Here is a 14,391-nt window from a genome sequence, read left to right as displayed (position 1 = left end):
TAACATAAACTATAAACAAATAAACAACATATTTCTCCCAAACTTCCCCCTCCCTTCTATGGGGCACTTGGTGCAGTCCAGGCCTCTGGGAGGTATTTAAACCTGCTGCTGCTTCAGTCCAAATGTGCATGCTTCATTGATTACTTATATATGTCCTATGTCAAATTAAATACCTACCTGCAACTTAAATCTACACACATGAACAAAGAAAACACAAGAACAGTACCTAGCTAATTCTACTGCTGCTGGTGGTGGTGTAGGCCCTCACATGGTGAAGGCTGGGGCTGAGGCCTTCACACAGCCAAATATACTTTAAGTAGCAAAAGTAAAAGCCGCCATCATGGTACATTTCACATTAGTGAACATTGAATTACTGGATTATAATTATGGTTTCAGGATTGTGTTCATCACTTTAGTATTGCAGCTGATACTGTAAAAGTGGAGCTAAAGTTGGCTACCTTATATACTTCTAATTTGTGGTACTTTGCATATTGACTTTCTCATCAAGGATCAATATAATTATACGGTGTTTAGTTTGATTCATTGAAAACTAAGTTTTCAAACACATGAAGTGCAGTAAGAAGTGTAATATTTGTTTTTGAAATGTAGTGACGTTGAAGTAAGAAGTAGCAAAAAAGGAAAACACTCAAATATAAACACCTCAAATTTTAACTTAAGTACAGTACTTTAATAAATGTACTCAGTTACTTTCACCCCTGCTAAAGACTAATGTAACATTAATACTCCAGTGAGTGAATGCTGAACCATGTTCGTAGGTTTTCCTCTCCACATTTTAAGATAAATAAAGTTGTACTACTGTATTGGCTTCCAAGATGTGGTCACAGTTATTATCAAACGTCACCAACAACATATCCGTGAGTCCATAGCTGATGTCTCTGCTGTCTCTTACACGATAACCTCACCAGGAATGAAACACATGATGGAGTTCAACTGTTTTATTGACAGGTGGAATAGAATAACAATACACCAAATTGTGCATTTACTCAATAATATAACAGTTTGCCAAATAATCTGCAAATATACTTGTGTATTAAATGACAATACGGTGCATAAAACTAAAGTGATGCCATTCTGTTACTTCTCTGAAAAGACTCAGGCTGTAAAACATGAGCAAGAAATGGAAGGGAATGCGGGTGGACGTCGGCTGCTTAATGCATTGCTAACAGCAGTTAATGCTAACATTTGTTGACACTAGATGGGATGAAGAGTTTTTAAAATGACAGTATATTTGTAAATGGAAATTTGAAATCAATAAATGGCTAAGTAATTCTTTAAATGTGGACTTTAAACAGACACTCCTCCTTTTTGCTGCTGCTGAGGTGTCATCGATCAACAAATGCACCTAAGTCAGGTGAATAAAGCTCCTCAGTGGCTGAAGGATAGAATAGCTCATGTTGAATGTGTTTAAAGGTAAATAAAGTTGTAGCAAACTGTCCCTGGATACACACTGACCAGTGAGAAATGGTGATTTTCCATCAGCATTTCTTCCAAAACTTGCCCATATCACGTGTTCCTGACAGCATGAGGAAGCCTGTTTCATTTCATATCCCAAAACCAAAACATGAGCTTCACATAGCATTTTATGGGCCTTAGGAAAATGTGCAGTTTTCTCAAAAGGCCTGAAATGATGAGAATTTAAGGCTGTGAATGCTGCAGATAAAATGGCTTCATTTCACTGGAGAAAGAAAAGGAGAGTCTGTTGAGCAGTGTTGTGCTGTGTTGACACCAGTGAAGCCTGATTATCAGTACTGAGGCCGAAATATCAACCCACAGAGAGAAGGGAAGAGTCAATTTATCAGAGCAGTGCTGAGAAGCACAGGATACAAAACTTCACGGCACTTTGGCTCTCACAGGTTCCCCCAGCCTGAACATGTATTCACTCGTGGCAACGTGGGACATTGTATGACAGGATCTACCAGATGGCATGTGGGGAAACGTCTGAGGACTGGGATGGGAAGTGCCTCCAAGGAAAAAAGAAAAGGTAGGGATCTGCAGCAGACTGGAGAAAATGTGTTGCTTTTGGGATTCAGCAGCCACAGAGGAGCTGCAGGGGCCCCTTCATCCTCCCACTCCTCTGCCTCTTCCCCCAAACAGAACATGATATGTCTAGAAATATACACACTGTCACTGTAAAAGAAAAGGACACAAACAGTACTCCCCTTCCTCCTAATGAGTAAAACCCACAAACTTAAGAGGAAAAAGATCTGGATGATTTAAGATCAGGAGAGAGAAGGGAACCCAACACATTCACTTTTAGGTTGATCTTCTGCAAAAACAGAAACCGTGTGGCTTTGCCTGTGCACTCTTGGTGTGAATAATATGTCTACTGAACTTCAGTAAAACCAAAACAACATGATCGTATATGCATGCACAGAAAAATGTGTTTGTATTGCAGACAGGAAAGTAAATGAGTGATAGAGGAGACAAAGTTCTTATGCCCTGATTCTTTTTGGTCAGATGGTTTTCAAAGTGTTTGAGATGTTTTGTGCACTATCCATGCTCTCCTCACATGTCTGCCTGGCCTGTCTCACAATTTTGGAGGGGCTCCTTGAATTCAGAAAAAGCTAAACTATGAGCAGCTGTGTGCTCGCAGTCACTGCAACGTCTTTTGTCCAATCAGAAGAGCAGCAGGGCAGGTCTACAAAAATGCAGAAGTCCAAGAAGGCCTGAAAGGCTTTTTCAGTGTCTGAGCAACATTCATTGAAATAATCTAAGGAGACTATATCTATTTCTGTTATACAGAAGAACCATGGAGCCAGTTCCACCAGTTCACATAGTTTAAAAAGACATGAGTGATTTAAGTTAAAGTTATGCCCTTTTTAGATTTGGTTGCATGTTACCTCTCTGTTTTTGATCACCTGTATATATCATCTACTGATCTGTTGATTCAGCTGTGAATTTACAGTTAGGAAAGAATACTTCAGGCACCTACAGTGTGAGTCCACCTGCTTCACTAAATGACTTCAGTCATGGAAACTCACAGTGGCTACACGTGGTCAGTGTCACGTGAGAGGAAATGTAGGGACAGTCATGTTATCTTAGTTTTACACTCGCACAGCATAATAAACCACTTAATATATGTAATGTTCCTAAAATTTTCTTTGTGTATCTTGAGCAATGCCCCCTATGGTGCCGTGAAACCAAATAGTAATTATGGAGAAATGTCTGGTTTTGCAGTACAAGAACCTAAAAGGCTGTGAGGATGGAAAAGGACCCAGACAGACCTTCAGTACAAATTCTTACAGATGGTTCAATTGTAATTTTTCTCTCTGCTCAGTTGAAACCATAAAGCACCGCTGTGTGCATTCAAACAGCAACATAACTTTAGAAAATAGGTTTTGTCCCGAAACAGATGAGAATGTTTGAATATCTACGCTGCAAAAGTGCTTTTTTTTTTTTTTGCTCGCTTCGTTCAGTGAAGCCCACGCCAACGAGTGGGAAGAAAACACAGTCTGTTGAAATATCAGTATATCAGAAATTCACTATGAACAAAGATAATCATTTAAATCACTTTAAGTAATGGGCTGGAATGGTGACACTGTAAAACGTTTTTGCACTGTTGTGATTTACTTTATGTGAAATTCTTAGTCCTTAGCCCTGACAAAATGTATATAGATGTGTTTAAGGCCTCTACTTACATTACAATTGATAGTAGCACATAATAAACATCCACGTGGCAGACACATTGACAACGTGGGGGAATTCAGAGACGGACATTTTTGGTGCTGAACATATCAACTACCGTATAACATCTACAGGGTTCATTAGCTCATTTGTTTGCCTTACAAAATGAACAAGAAGTTACAAAGTGAACAAGAAGCTTTTGATGAGCAGAGTTACACAATCAGTTTTAACAAACAAACAATAATTACTCTTAATCCTGCTAGCAATGTTGGCATATATTTTGTCTCTCTTTCTTTTGTGTGGATTTTTACACCAAATTCACACAAATGCCAGAGGCTGCACATGTAACCATCAGAGAAAACCTGCTGCTCCACCTCCAGCAGGAACTGTTAGGAAAGTATTCAGTGGTAGAAAAAATCAATCAGTTCTTTAAGGTTCATTAAAGCATGTGTTGTTCAGGCAGCTGCTGCAGGTTAGATGGGAAACTTCTATGATGGTTACTACTGCAACTCAGTGTGATCTGCAATAAATTCAGCTCATTATCATGCAACATTTTGCTTCAGCTACACAGACCCTGCTCTTGGATGTCAAGCTATTTTCTTACACTGGAATTCTGCTTTATGGGTTTGCAGATTTTTTTGTGTGTTAATGCCAAACATGTAAACATTCATGTTTCATTGGTCCTGGGTTGGGAAATCAGCCCTCGAAATAGGTTTACAGTTTGGCACAAAAAAACAAGACAAAAATACATTCCTTGGGTCACAGTCGAGGAGCCATTTCATGTTTTATATACTTGTATATGCATATCTTTGATTGCTAAAGCTCTTCTAACTCGTATTCATTCCATTTGTCAAAAGCATTTTGTTCTAATTACAAGGCAGGCAACAGATTCAAATCCATGCTACTCTATGAAAATGTAAGCTGCGAAAGTGACCCCACATTTTTCAAACCAGAAACTTTAGCATTACACTGGGTTTACTGTACCTTCTGGGTTTTACAGAGCTCCTCAGAGACTACGTGACGCTCTCCCTGGAATCAGGTGTGGAAACAAGAAGGCATGAATGTGCTGCAGTAAAATGACAGAGCATAACAAGCGATTTTCACTTTCTGTATTCAGGTTTTGTGTCAAAGAAATAAATATTTTGGAATCCTATATGTCCAGACATATACAAAAACATGTTATGTGCTACAAGAGGTGAAAACCACTGGCTACGTTTGTCATTTTCCAGTTTGTGCTGAGCAACTAAAAAGCTGCAATGACGGATGTTGTCTTGATTATTGCTTTACAGAATGTCACAATTTGGAAATAGAGTATTAATATCCCTGCAACACTGCTACTGGCAAAACAGAGGCCACATTTGAAAGGTTTTTTGTTTTTTTTTTTACAGTAAAATTACTCCAAATTATATGGTTTGATTAAAGTGTTATTTGATGTGTTTAAGAGAAATTCCATTTTGCTCTGAAATCTTTCCTTGAAGATAAAACAAGAAGTAAAAGTACAGACTTTTTTCTTTTTCTAATCCGTGAAAGAACAGAGCCCAAAATGAAATTCAGTCACCTTGGCAAAAATAAGCATTAAATTGCTACATACTTATGTTTTTCTTAATTAATGATGGATGTCAACACAACTTACCCTATTTAACTTCTCTTTTTTCTTTGTAGCATGTAGCTCATGCTTTGTCTTTTCAAGGGCCTGCTAACTTATTAGTTTTAATCAGTCATGCGAATGCTACCAGCTAATGCTACAATCTTACAGTAACTAGCGAGGATATCCCTTCCCTCCCTCAGAGTTTTAACATTTATCATCTACTGTAAGTCATTATGTTAAATTTGGCTCACTCCAAAAGACACTAACAACCATAATATTTACACACAAAAAGACAGTAAGAATCATAAAGTGCCCAAATGAAATACTATATGTTTGTTCTTAAATAAACTATACGTTTCTCTACAGTGTGCACATTGTGCTGCCTATTGTGTCCATGTTTGAAATCTATGAAACCTGATGTCAGTCCAGGCAGATCCTTCTTTTGGATGATGCAAAGAACATTTCATGCCTCCATCCTCTCTCTTTTTCGTCTTCCTCCCTCCACACTGAGTCGCAGCTAATCACCAGGTGCGGTGGCCGTCTCTGGATTAGGGCTGTAATTTAGAACAAAGGGATGCTCCTCTGCAGTCTGAATACTGCTGTCAGATGCTGTGAGTGGTTTTTTTTCTGTTTCTCCCTCACAATGGCACATGCCACAAGGTATCTGAAGAAGAGGGAGGAGAAGACACTTGCTGGTAGAAACTGGCACAGTAGTAACTGTTATTAAACAATTTTTTGCCAATGCTAAAGAAAAAGAGACAGGAGGAAAACTCAAAAATCTATTTCTAGTTTTATCTAAAGAAGACTGAGCTGTAATTAAACTGGGATATACAACAGGTTTGCAGCCCCACGCTGTCAACCAGGCTACTATCCTCAATGCTTTGAGAAACATTTGTCTTTCTGGATTAGTGCCATGTGCCAGTGCTGGAGCCCAGGTAGAAAACTGTCCCTTGCACTTGGTGTGACCTGCACTACCAGGTGAAACAAAAGTGAAACAAACATGGTCAAATTTTAGACCCCATTTACACCTGGCCGGTTCATATCAGTGGAAACTGTATCCTGATAACATTTAACCACATTGTATCTAGATGTGCAAGTCACATGCTGCTTCGAGTTCTAATCACATGTGCATGCCATGGTTTCATTTGGGATGTATCTTTAATGGCTGTGCAGAGTGATCGACAGGTCACCGGTCACATCGTGGTAATGGCCGGTGTTCATCGTGATTGGCCTTGACCTGTGACCAGCCGATCGCACTAAAAACCATCCATTTCTGATATCTGCTGATTGATCAGTGCATCTCTATTGTAGACACACGTGTTCACACTTGTACCAAATCTGGCTAAAACAGAATGACCTCCCTAAAAGTTTCAGGCAATTGAATCTTAAACCATGCATGTTGGGTGTATTTACACCAGCTCCCGTCAGCAGGGGATCTCTATTTGAATGAAATCCATTTGCTACAGGTTCAGAAACAACCAGGTAAAATGGAGTCTTAGATCAGTTTTTCTAAAAACCCACAAGGCTGCATGTTTTCATTCTTGCCAAGCACAACAACAGCTGATTTGACCAATGAGCGCTTTACATCAATGATGACAAAATAATCTGCAAATTCAGCTAATGTTGTCATCAATTGCAATGAAAATGTACAAGCTCTGAGCATAATGGAACATGGGCTTTGGGAACTTGGAATCTGGTTAAACGCCATATAAATCCACGCAGATACAAAATTATAACCGACAAATTTAATTTAGACACTCCTGACTACCTGGTAGGACAGAAAGCCAGCAGTGCTCTAGATTTAAAATCGGGTAGAAGTCTAGATCAATCCAGAATGTGAAAGGGGATTTTTGTCATGCCTACTCACTTGCGTACACATAGTAACAATTGAACTGAACACTGAAGGGCAAAATGTGACACAAAAAACAAAAACATCTCATTTCAGTGTTCAAACCCAACAAGAAAGACGTTTCATTCTTTCCTTGAACATCCTCTTTAGTCCAGCTGTGCACGGATCTACAACCTGCTATCCCTCACGCTCCTGCACAATGGGAGTCCTGGGTATGAGACTCGAAGGTAGGCTGTGAAGAAGGTGCGTAGCTGAAGCAAAGCGGAGCCTGCAGTGTATTATGGTTCCCATAGGATGTGATCAATGTCTGCAACAGCCCTCCTTTCAAGTTTCCTCATTAAGTGGGTTTTTGCTTTTCATCAAAGAGATGCAAAGAGAGCAAAATCTTCCTGTGAGTCTCACGGGCGGTCGGTTGCAACAGCAAAAGAAACGTGCCTCCCACAAGTCTTGGGAAACAGTCTCATAGAGTATCAAAAGAATTAAAGCACTTTACCAGTGAGCTACTGGTCTGTAAAGTCATTTCCCAGTCAGGGGAGTGATTCATTCCCCAGTGTGACTGGACCTGTTGAAGTGCCATTGAGTATGATACTTAACACCTACCTGCTCCAGAGAGAGTGCCACCTGGCTGACCTGGGTTCAGGGCTACAGGGTATATAAAAATGGGTCTTAGGACTTGGCTGAGCAATGGAACAACAACAGAAAGTAAATATTTTTGCGTGAGTCTTAGGATCGCTCACAGCAGGGTCCGATAGTGCTCTCCAAGGACATCTGAGAGGAGTGGCGGATGAGTGGCGCCATCGTTGGGTCCACCATGGAGGAGGTAGGGAAAAGCTTGTACCAGCCAATCACCATTGTGCTGAGGTCCAGCTCCTCCAATAGGATTCGAGCTACGCCCATGAAGCATTTGCGATCCATCCGTCCATAGTTGCCCCAAACGATCACCTACAGAAGGTGACAGGTTACAGTGGAAGAAGATGAAATTATTGGTATTGGAAACATTGGCATTAAGAAAAAATTCATTTTTTGCAATTCTGTATTGATCTATAAATCCGAATTGGTATCAAATGCACATTCTAGTGTTTTGAACTTTAAAAACATAAATTATTAAATTCTATTCATACCTAATATTGTCATGAATGGAAGAGGATTAGGGCCACTGTAAAAAATACATTTAAGTTTTGACTTTTTATCTCCAAGTTTAGGTTACAGTCTGTTCTCAATATTAATGTTCACACTATATCGTCATAGATATCACATAATCTCGAACAGAAGGTCCCGATCGGTTCAGTTAGCAGGTCATGGCACTACTTCCCTTCCTGTGTCCCGCTCACTAAACAAAAATCATTTTGTTTCAAGGGATCACTAGAATCCTGCACACAGGGCATTCTGGGGGTAATGGAGGGCTGGATAAACTAACTGACAATGTGATAAGGTTAATTAGCTTTAATCCAGATGGGAATTTTGTCTGAAGCCACACTGGAGAGAGGGATTGTGGTGGTGTATGCATGTTGGGTATCCCCTGATGTCCTGATAACATCAGGACTCATCTCAGATGACTCACATCTTGTCAAGCTGTGGACAAAATAATCAATATACGGCTGTGCATCCTCTTGTGTGTCTGTACATGCCAGCAAACCAGTTTGTTTGGTGCGTGTGAGTGCGTGTGCTACAAGTGATTCCCACAGAGATTCAGAGATTAAATCTGCTTCAGCCTATTCCCTCCATCTTTAAAAAAGGAGAATCTGTGTCTGTGTCTGCCTGCGATCTGTTTTCCAGACATGGTCCGAATCTCAACCTCTACAACTCAAATGGTAAATGGTAAATGGACTGTATTTATATAGCACTTTTATGCACTGGCCAACTCAGGAGAGAAAGATGTGGAGAATCAGAAACAGATGGTAGAACAAGAGAGACAGTGGGGAAGATAGTGACTACTGGATGATTGTTCAACAAAAGTGAGGTCAAGACAATGATTTGTGTGCTAAAGTTGACCAAGGTTGAGGTGTGAACAGCGCAACATCTCACCTCGCAGGCAGCAAGTGGTTTTCTATTCCAGTCAGTAATGAATGTTGGTGTGACTAAGCCCTATAATGTAAAATCAGACAGAGATGACTCCAAATGCCTCTAACTGAGCCCGTCACAGTTCTGATACCAGCACCTCCCCTTAGAAGAGACAGAATAATAAAGATGATGGGAAAGACAGCGATGTCAGTAACACATCTGAATAAATACAATAAATCTTAGATATCCCTCAAATCATGAGCTGCTGGCACACGCTAAGGGAAGTGGGCAAAAATGTTCTGAATGATATGAGCTGTTAATTTGTTTCTACTATTGAGCAGTTATTTAAATTCTAATCTTCTGTGATGTGATACATTTTGCAACAGTGATTAATACCAGTGTAAATAAAGCTTAATTGAACTGAAGAGATGAAGATACCAGTGAATATTTAAATGGACAGACAATCTGATAGATCATCTAAATACACTTAGACACTAGCACAGAAGTCATTTGCAGTAACACAAACCAAACACACAACAGCAAATGGGAATAAAACAAAATGAACGATTTACATGTAAATGATGAGAGAGGAGCAGAGAGCGCAGAGCGGGGGAGAGAGGGGGAGAGCGAGAGAGACAGAAGCCGATAATTACAAAGGAGGCGTTGGGTGGCTAATTATGCGGTGACAGCAGCAACAGAGCAGCCTCAGGCCTTTTCTCTCAACAAAGGTTCAGACCTACAGCCTTCGAAACCGACTGACCTGCCCTCTGCTGACATCACAAACCTGGTGCAACACTGGCCGAGTTACTGGTTATAGACAAACACATGGGAAACAACGCTGAGACAAAGGTTACACTGACTTCAGTAGAAATATCAGCAGTGCACGTCTGACTGTGTGTGTGTGTGTGACTGTTAGCTGGTCTCAACCCATGATCCCTGTTAATGTTTGTGCAGACACTCCACCTGTAATTTATACAGAGGTCATCTGTGTTATTCACGTTGGCTCACACATAAAATGAATATAGTACATTCTCACACTTAATACAACACCAACACTAAATAAGTAAATAGAATCAGAGCTGACAAGTGGTACTGAACTGCTATAGCAGTCAATTCAATTCAATTCAATGTATTTGTATAGCGCCAAATCACAACAAAAGTCATCTCAGGACACTTTACGAGGTAAAGTCTAGACCTTATCATTATTATTATTATTGTTGTTACTGCTGTTGTTGTTGTTATTATAAAGGGGGCAGCACAGCAGCACGTTAGCGCTGTCACCTCACAGCTAGAAGGTTCTGGGTTTGAGCCCTGGCTGACCCGGGGCCTTTCTGTGTGGAGTCTTCATGTTCTCCCTGTGCCTGCGTGGGTTCTCTCCTGGTGCTCCAGCTTCCTCCCACAGTCCAAAGACATACAGCTTAGGATGACTGGAGACTCTAAATTGCCCCTGTGAGTGAGTGTGTGTGGTTGTTTGTCTACATGTCAGCCCTGTGAGAGACTGGCAGCCTTTCCAGGGTGGACCCCACCTCTCACCCAATGTCAGTTTTATGTACTGTTGTCATGCACTGACAAAACAGCAAAGTCATGAAAAACCTGCATCTGAATAAATAGTATTCTACTTCTAACTTTATATAATGGGTTTTTAAAAGAAGTTCCCATTTTCTACATATGATGTTTAGGCAAGATCTCCCCTCACATTCTGATTAGTGTGGGCTATTTCCTCCTGATCTGTTTCTCTTCATCACTTCCCCACAGTGTCAAATCTCCCTCCACCTCCAGTTCTGACGTCATCATATCTGACCAGTGATCTCTGCCTCTGTGTCTTGGGCTGTTCTTTAAATACTGTTGCAAGTCTGCCTCCTTGTCTTTCTACAGTTGCACAACACACCTCCTCCCCGTCAGTACCATATCTCCATGATGTCCCAGCTCACATCCGAGGCCTGCATCAACCACCTGCTGGCTTTGCTCCCCGACCACCAGTGTCTAGACTCCAGGGTATCTGGACTTTCTCTTTTCTTCATGGGGTTGTGATCGACCGAAATTCCTGTGCTGCTTGGCTCAGTACAAACAAAACAAAACAAAAAAAAACTACCTCTGCTGTTTTACCTTCTGTTATATTATATGTAAATCTGCTGCTGACTGTTTTTTTGCTGTTGGTCATTTGCCATACTGTCCATGTAAACCTCATATGCTATTTGCACCTCATCACCAACGCCCTGGTGATGCGGAACCATCTGACAATCTCCTATTACTGTTTGCACTACTGTCACTGACTGCACACGGTTTTGAGTCACCGCTTATTGGCTGTACCGTTTAGATTGATCCTAATTACGTTAATCCAGTTCTTATTCTATTCTATTTTTATTTGACTTTATTCTATTTTAGTTCCTAAATGTTATGGCACCCAATACTAGGTGAGAGAGAAACGATATTTCGATTTCTGCATGTCCTGCACATATGGTGATTTGACAATAAAATCCTTGAACCTTGAACCTTTTTATTCAGTTCCATTTGATCTGTCCTTGCTGAATTGAAGAATTAGAAGGCGTCACAATACAGGGTGTTTAGATGTTTAAATTAATGTGTCTACAAACATGTGCTTTGAATAAACAGGTTCTTTTTTTCACATAACATGTTTTATAAAATCTGAGTTAGTTGTGGAGTTACAGACAATTTCTGAATGAACCTTCAGGATTTACTCTGCTTTGCTGAATCAGGAGGCGACAAATTGAGAAAGTGCTGCTGATTTCAGTGATTTTCATTATCCAGTGTGAATGAGTTTGATGAAACCCGGAGGACAGAGACACAGAAGGCAGATAATTAAGAGGGAGGTGTTTAGTGGCTAATTACACAGCGACAGGAGCAGCAGAGCAGCCCGAGGCAGAGCTGCAGGCCTCTGTGCTGAACACAGCCCCGTGGCCCCCAGTGACCACCAAGGACATCAGACACACATCAGTTTAAACACACCTGTGCATTTCATGTTATGTGCTATCCATCCATACATTATCTATAGGGTTGTGGAGGGCTGGAGTCTACACCCTGGGCATGTCGCCAGTCTATCACAGGGCTGACATGTAGACACACAACCACACACTCATACTCACTCTGTGGCCAATTTAGAGTCACCAGTCAACCTAAGCTGCATGTCTTTGGACTGTGGGAGGAAGACGGCGAGAACCCAGACAGGCACAGGGAGAACATGAAGGCTCCACACAGAAAGGCCCCGGGTCAGCCAGGGCTCAAACCCAGAACCTTCTAGCTGTGAGGCAACAGCACTAACCACTGAAAGTAAAGAAAGAAAGAAAGAAAGTAGAAAATGATGGAAGGAGAACAGACAGGCTAGGAGAGTAGGAAGGGAGAGAAAGCCCAAAACTAAGAGTTAGCAAGTAGAAAAGCAGAGAAGGAAAGAAAGTAAAAATGAAGGAAAGGAGGTCGTAGAAAAGATAAGCTTGGAAAAGGAAGGAGGGAAATAAGAGACAGAAGGGTTTAGAAAAGTAGAGCAAAGCAGACAGCAAAAAAAAAGAAAAGAAAGTAGAGACACTAGAAAAAGAAGCCATGAGAAAAGCAGCGTAAAAGAGAAAGGAAGGAAAATAAGCCAGAGGAAGATGAAAAAGTGTGAAAGATAAGAAAACAAACTGGACAGGAAGAGAAAGGAACAGAAGTGAGAAACTCTACTCTAATAATCACTCTCTCTCTCTCACTTTGTCGTTTGTGACATTTTGGATCTGGGAAACAACTGAAGCTCAAACAAACCACAGAACAAAATCAGCTCAGACAGCCTCCTCGTCCCTTGGGTCAGATTCTCACTGAAAATGTCAGGCTCTGCATCCCAGCTTCATCTCCTGTGTCTGCTCTGCACCATCTCCACTTTGTCCACGAAGCCATGAAAGGACAACCAGAGTCATTTCTGACATTCAGCAATCCCAACAATCCTCCAACCTAAACAACTTGACCCACAGACGTCTCCTGGAGTAGTGCCCTACCCTAGTGCTTGAGGTGGGGAGAAAGAAGTACCAGCACTCAGTATTCACTTTATTGTATTTACAGCTTGTGTTGCCCCTAATTGGCTAAATAACAAAAAGGTCTTAATTTACAAAATGTAAAAATGCTAATCATAATATTTAGCTATTTAATCATTAAAACATTTTCTGTTGCTACTAGGGGAGCTCAGGCCTCTTTGGGGGGAGCTAACCCCTCTGGCTCCCACCCTGTAGCTGGCAGAGAGCTCCTAAACTGTCTGTCGTGGCTGCAGCGTTTTGTCATCGCTCCCATCATCTGCTCTTGTCTGCTGCCCAGGTGAGACGCATTGATTCTCACAATCCGATGGAGACGCAAGAAAAAGTCTCAGTATGCAAAAAACTAAAATGTATAAGTGCCGGTACGGTGTACCGGTGTGTTCTGGCCCAACAAGCACTGGCTGTACCGGACTTTTGTCATGACAGTTACAATAATAAACACACAGTTATGGTTATGAAACATCTGTGGAGACTAAACAGTAGGTCTGATAGAGAAAACGAACCATAGTGTCCCATGTTAAGGTCTTGTGTTTTGTTGAGCCATCTCTCCACTCCGACCTCCTCCCTACAGACCTTTAACGCGGTCATAATTAATACAGTTGTTAAAGGTCACCAAACAATAAAATGTATTAAAGTGTGGTACTAGGCTGCTTGCACAGATGACCTACAGGGTTGTTCTTTAGGCGAGGACAGACTCATCAACCCTCACATCCTTGGTGGAACTCCCCCAGTTCCTAGTTTCAGGTGACGACAGTGCAGGGTTTATATGTGACCTGTGTTTTCAGTTTGCTTTTCTCACTAACCTGTGCTTGTGTTGTTTTACTACACCATGGTTTTAGCTCCAGGCACATTTATGATCCCCAGGTGGATGAAGCCTACAGACTTAGCAGTCCCCTGACCTTTCCTCTAGTGCCACCATGAGGCCCACATTTGTGAACCTTATAGTGCAGACATTCAAGCCACCTTTAAGATAAACTGTATTGACTTTGAGGAAACCTTCATCTTGTGTCATCATCAGGTCACAGTTTCAGTTTGTTTACTTGCAAATACCTGCAGAACTAATGACAATCCCATCAGCCCCAGCTGTACTTTGTTGTGCTGTAGTGCTAAGATGATGAACATGGTAGGCTTACACATTACACCTGTTAAACATGCTAGCATGTTAGCTTTGTCATCTATATTTATAAATACTTTATTTTCCTAGTGCATATTCTTTTTTCTTGTTTGCATGTTTTTCTTTCTCTTGTTCACTCAGTCTTATCTTGTTTACTTGTCTACCTATTGCTTTAGGG

At 41.0% G+C, this 14,391-nt stretch overlaps 1 protein-coding gene across 3 annotated transcripts in view; it reads right to left on the bottom strand.

Moving 5' to 3' along the window:
- Positions 1 to 947: 947 nt before the first annotated feature.
- Positions 948 to 14,391, bottom strand: part of rims4 (regulating synaptic membrane exocytosis 4) — a 46,089-nt gene continuing 32,645 nt past the window's right edge. For 2 of the 3 annotated variants that reach the window (XM_020621220.1, XM_020621221.1), the window contains 3 exons: positions 7,820 to 8,024; positions 7,683 to 7,724; positions 948 to 5,897 (listed from right to left, as the gene is read on the bottom strand). In XM_020621220.1, the coding sequence (XP_020476876.1) occupies positions 5,872 to 5,897; positions 7,683 to 7,724; positions 7,820 to 8,024 (273 nt within the window). In that variant the 3' untranslated portion in view covers positions 948 to 5,871. Of the gene's footprint in view, positions 8,025 to 14,391 lie in introns of all 3 variants that reach the window. The other variant, XM_020621222.1, reaches the window with a different exon arrangement.

This window comes from Monopterus albus, unplaced genomic scaffold (assembly GCF_001952655.1).
Source record: "Monopterus albus unplaced genomic scaffold, M_albus_1.0 scaffold255.1, whole genome shotgun sequence".
NCBI classification, from domain to species: domain Eukaryota; kingdom Metazoa; phylum Chordata; class Actinopteri; order Synbranchiformes; family Synbranchidae; genus Monopterus; species Monopterus albus.
Note: the sequence above shows the minus strand (reverse complement) of the source record. Positions and strands in the feature narration are given on the sequence as shown.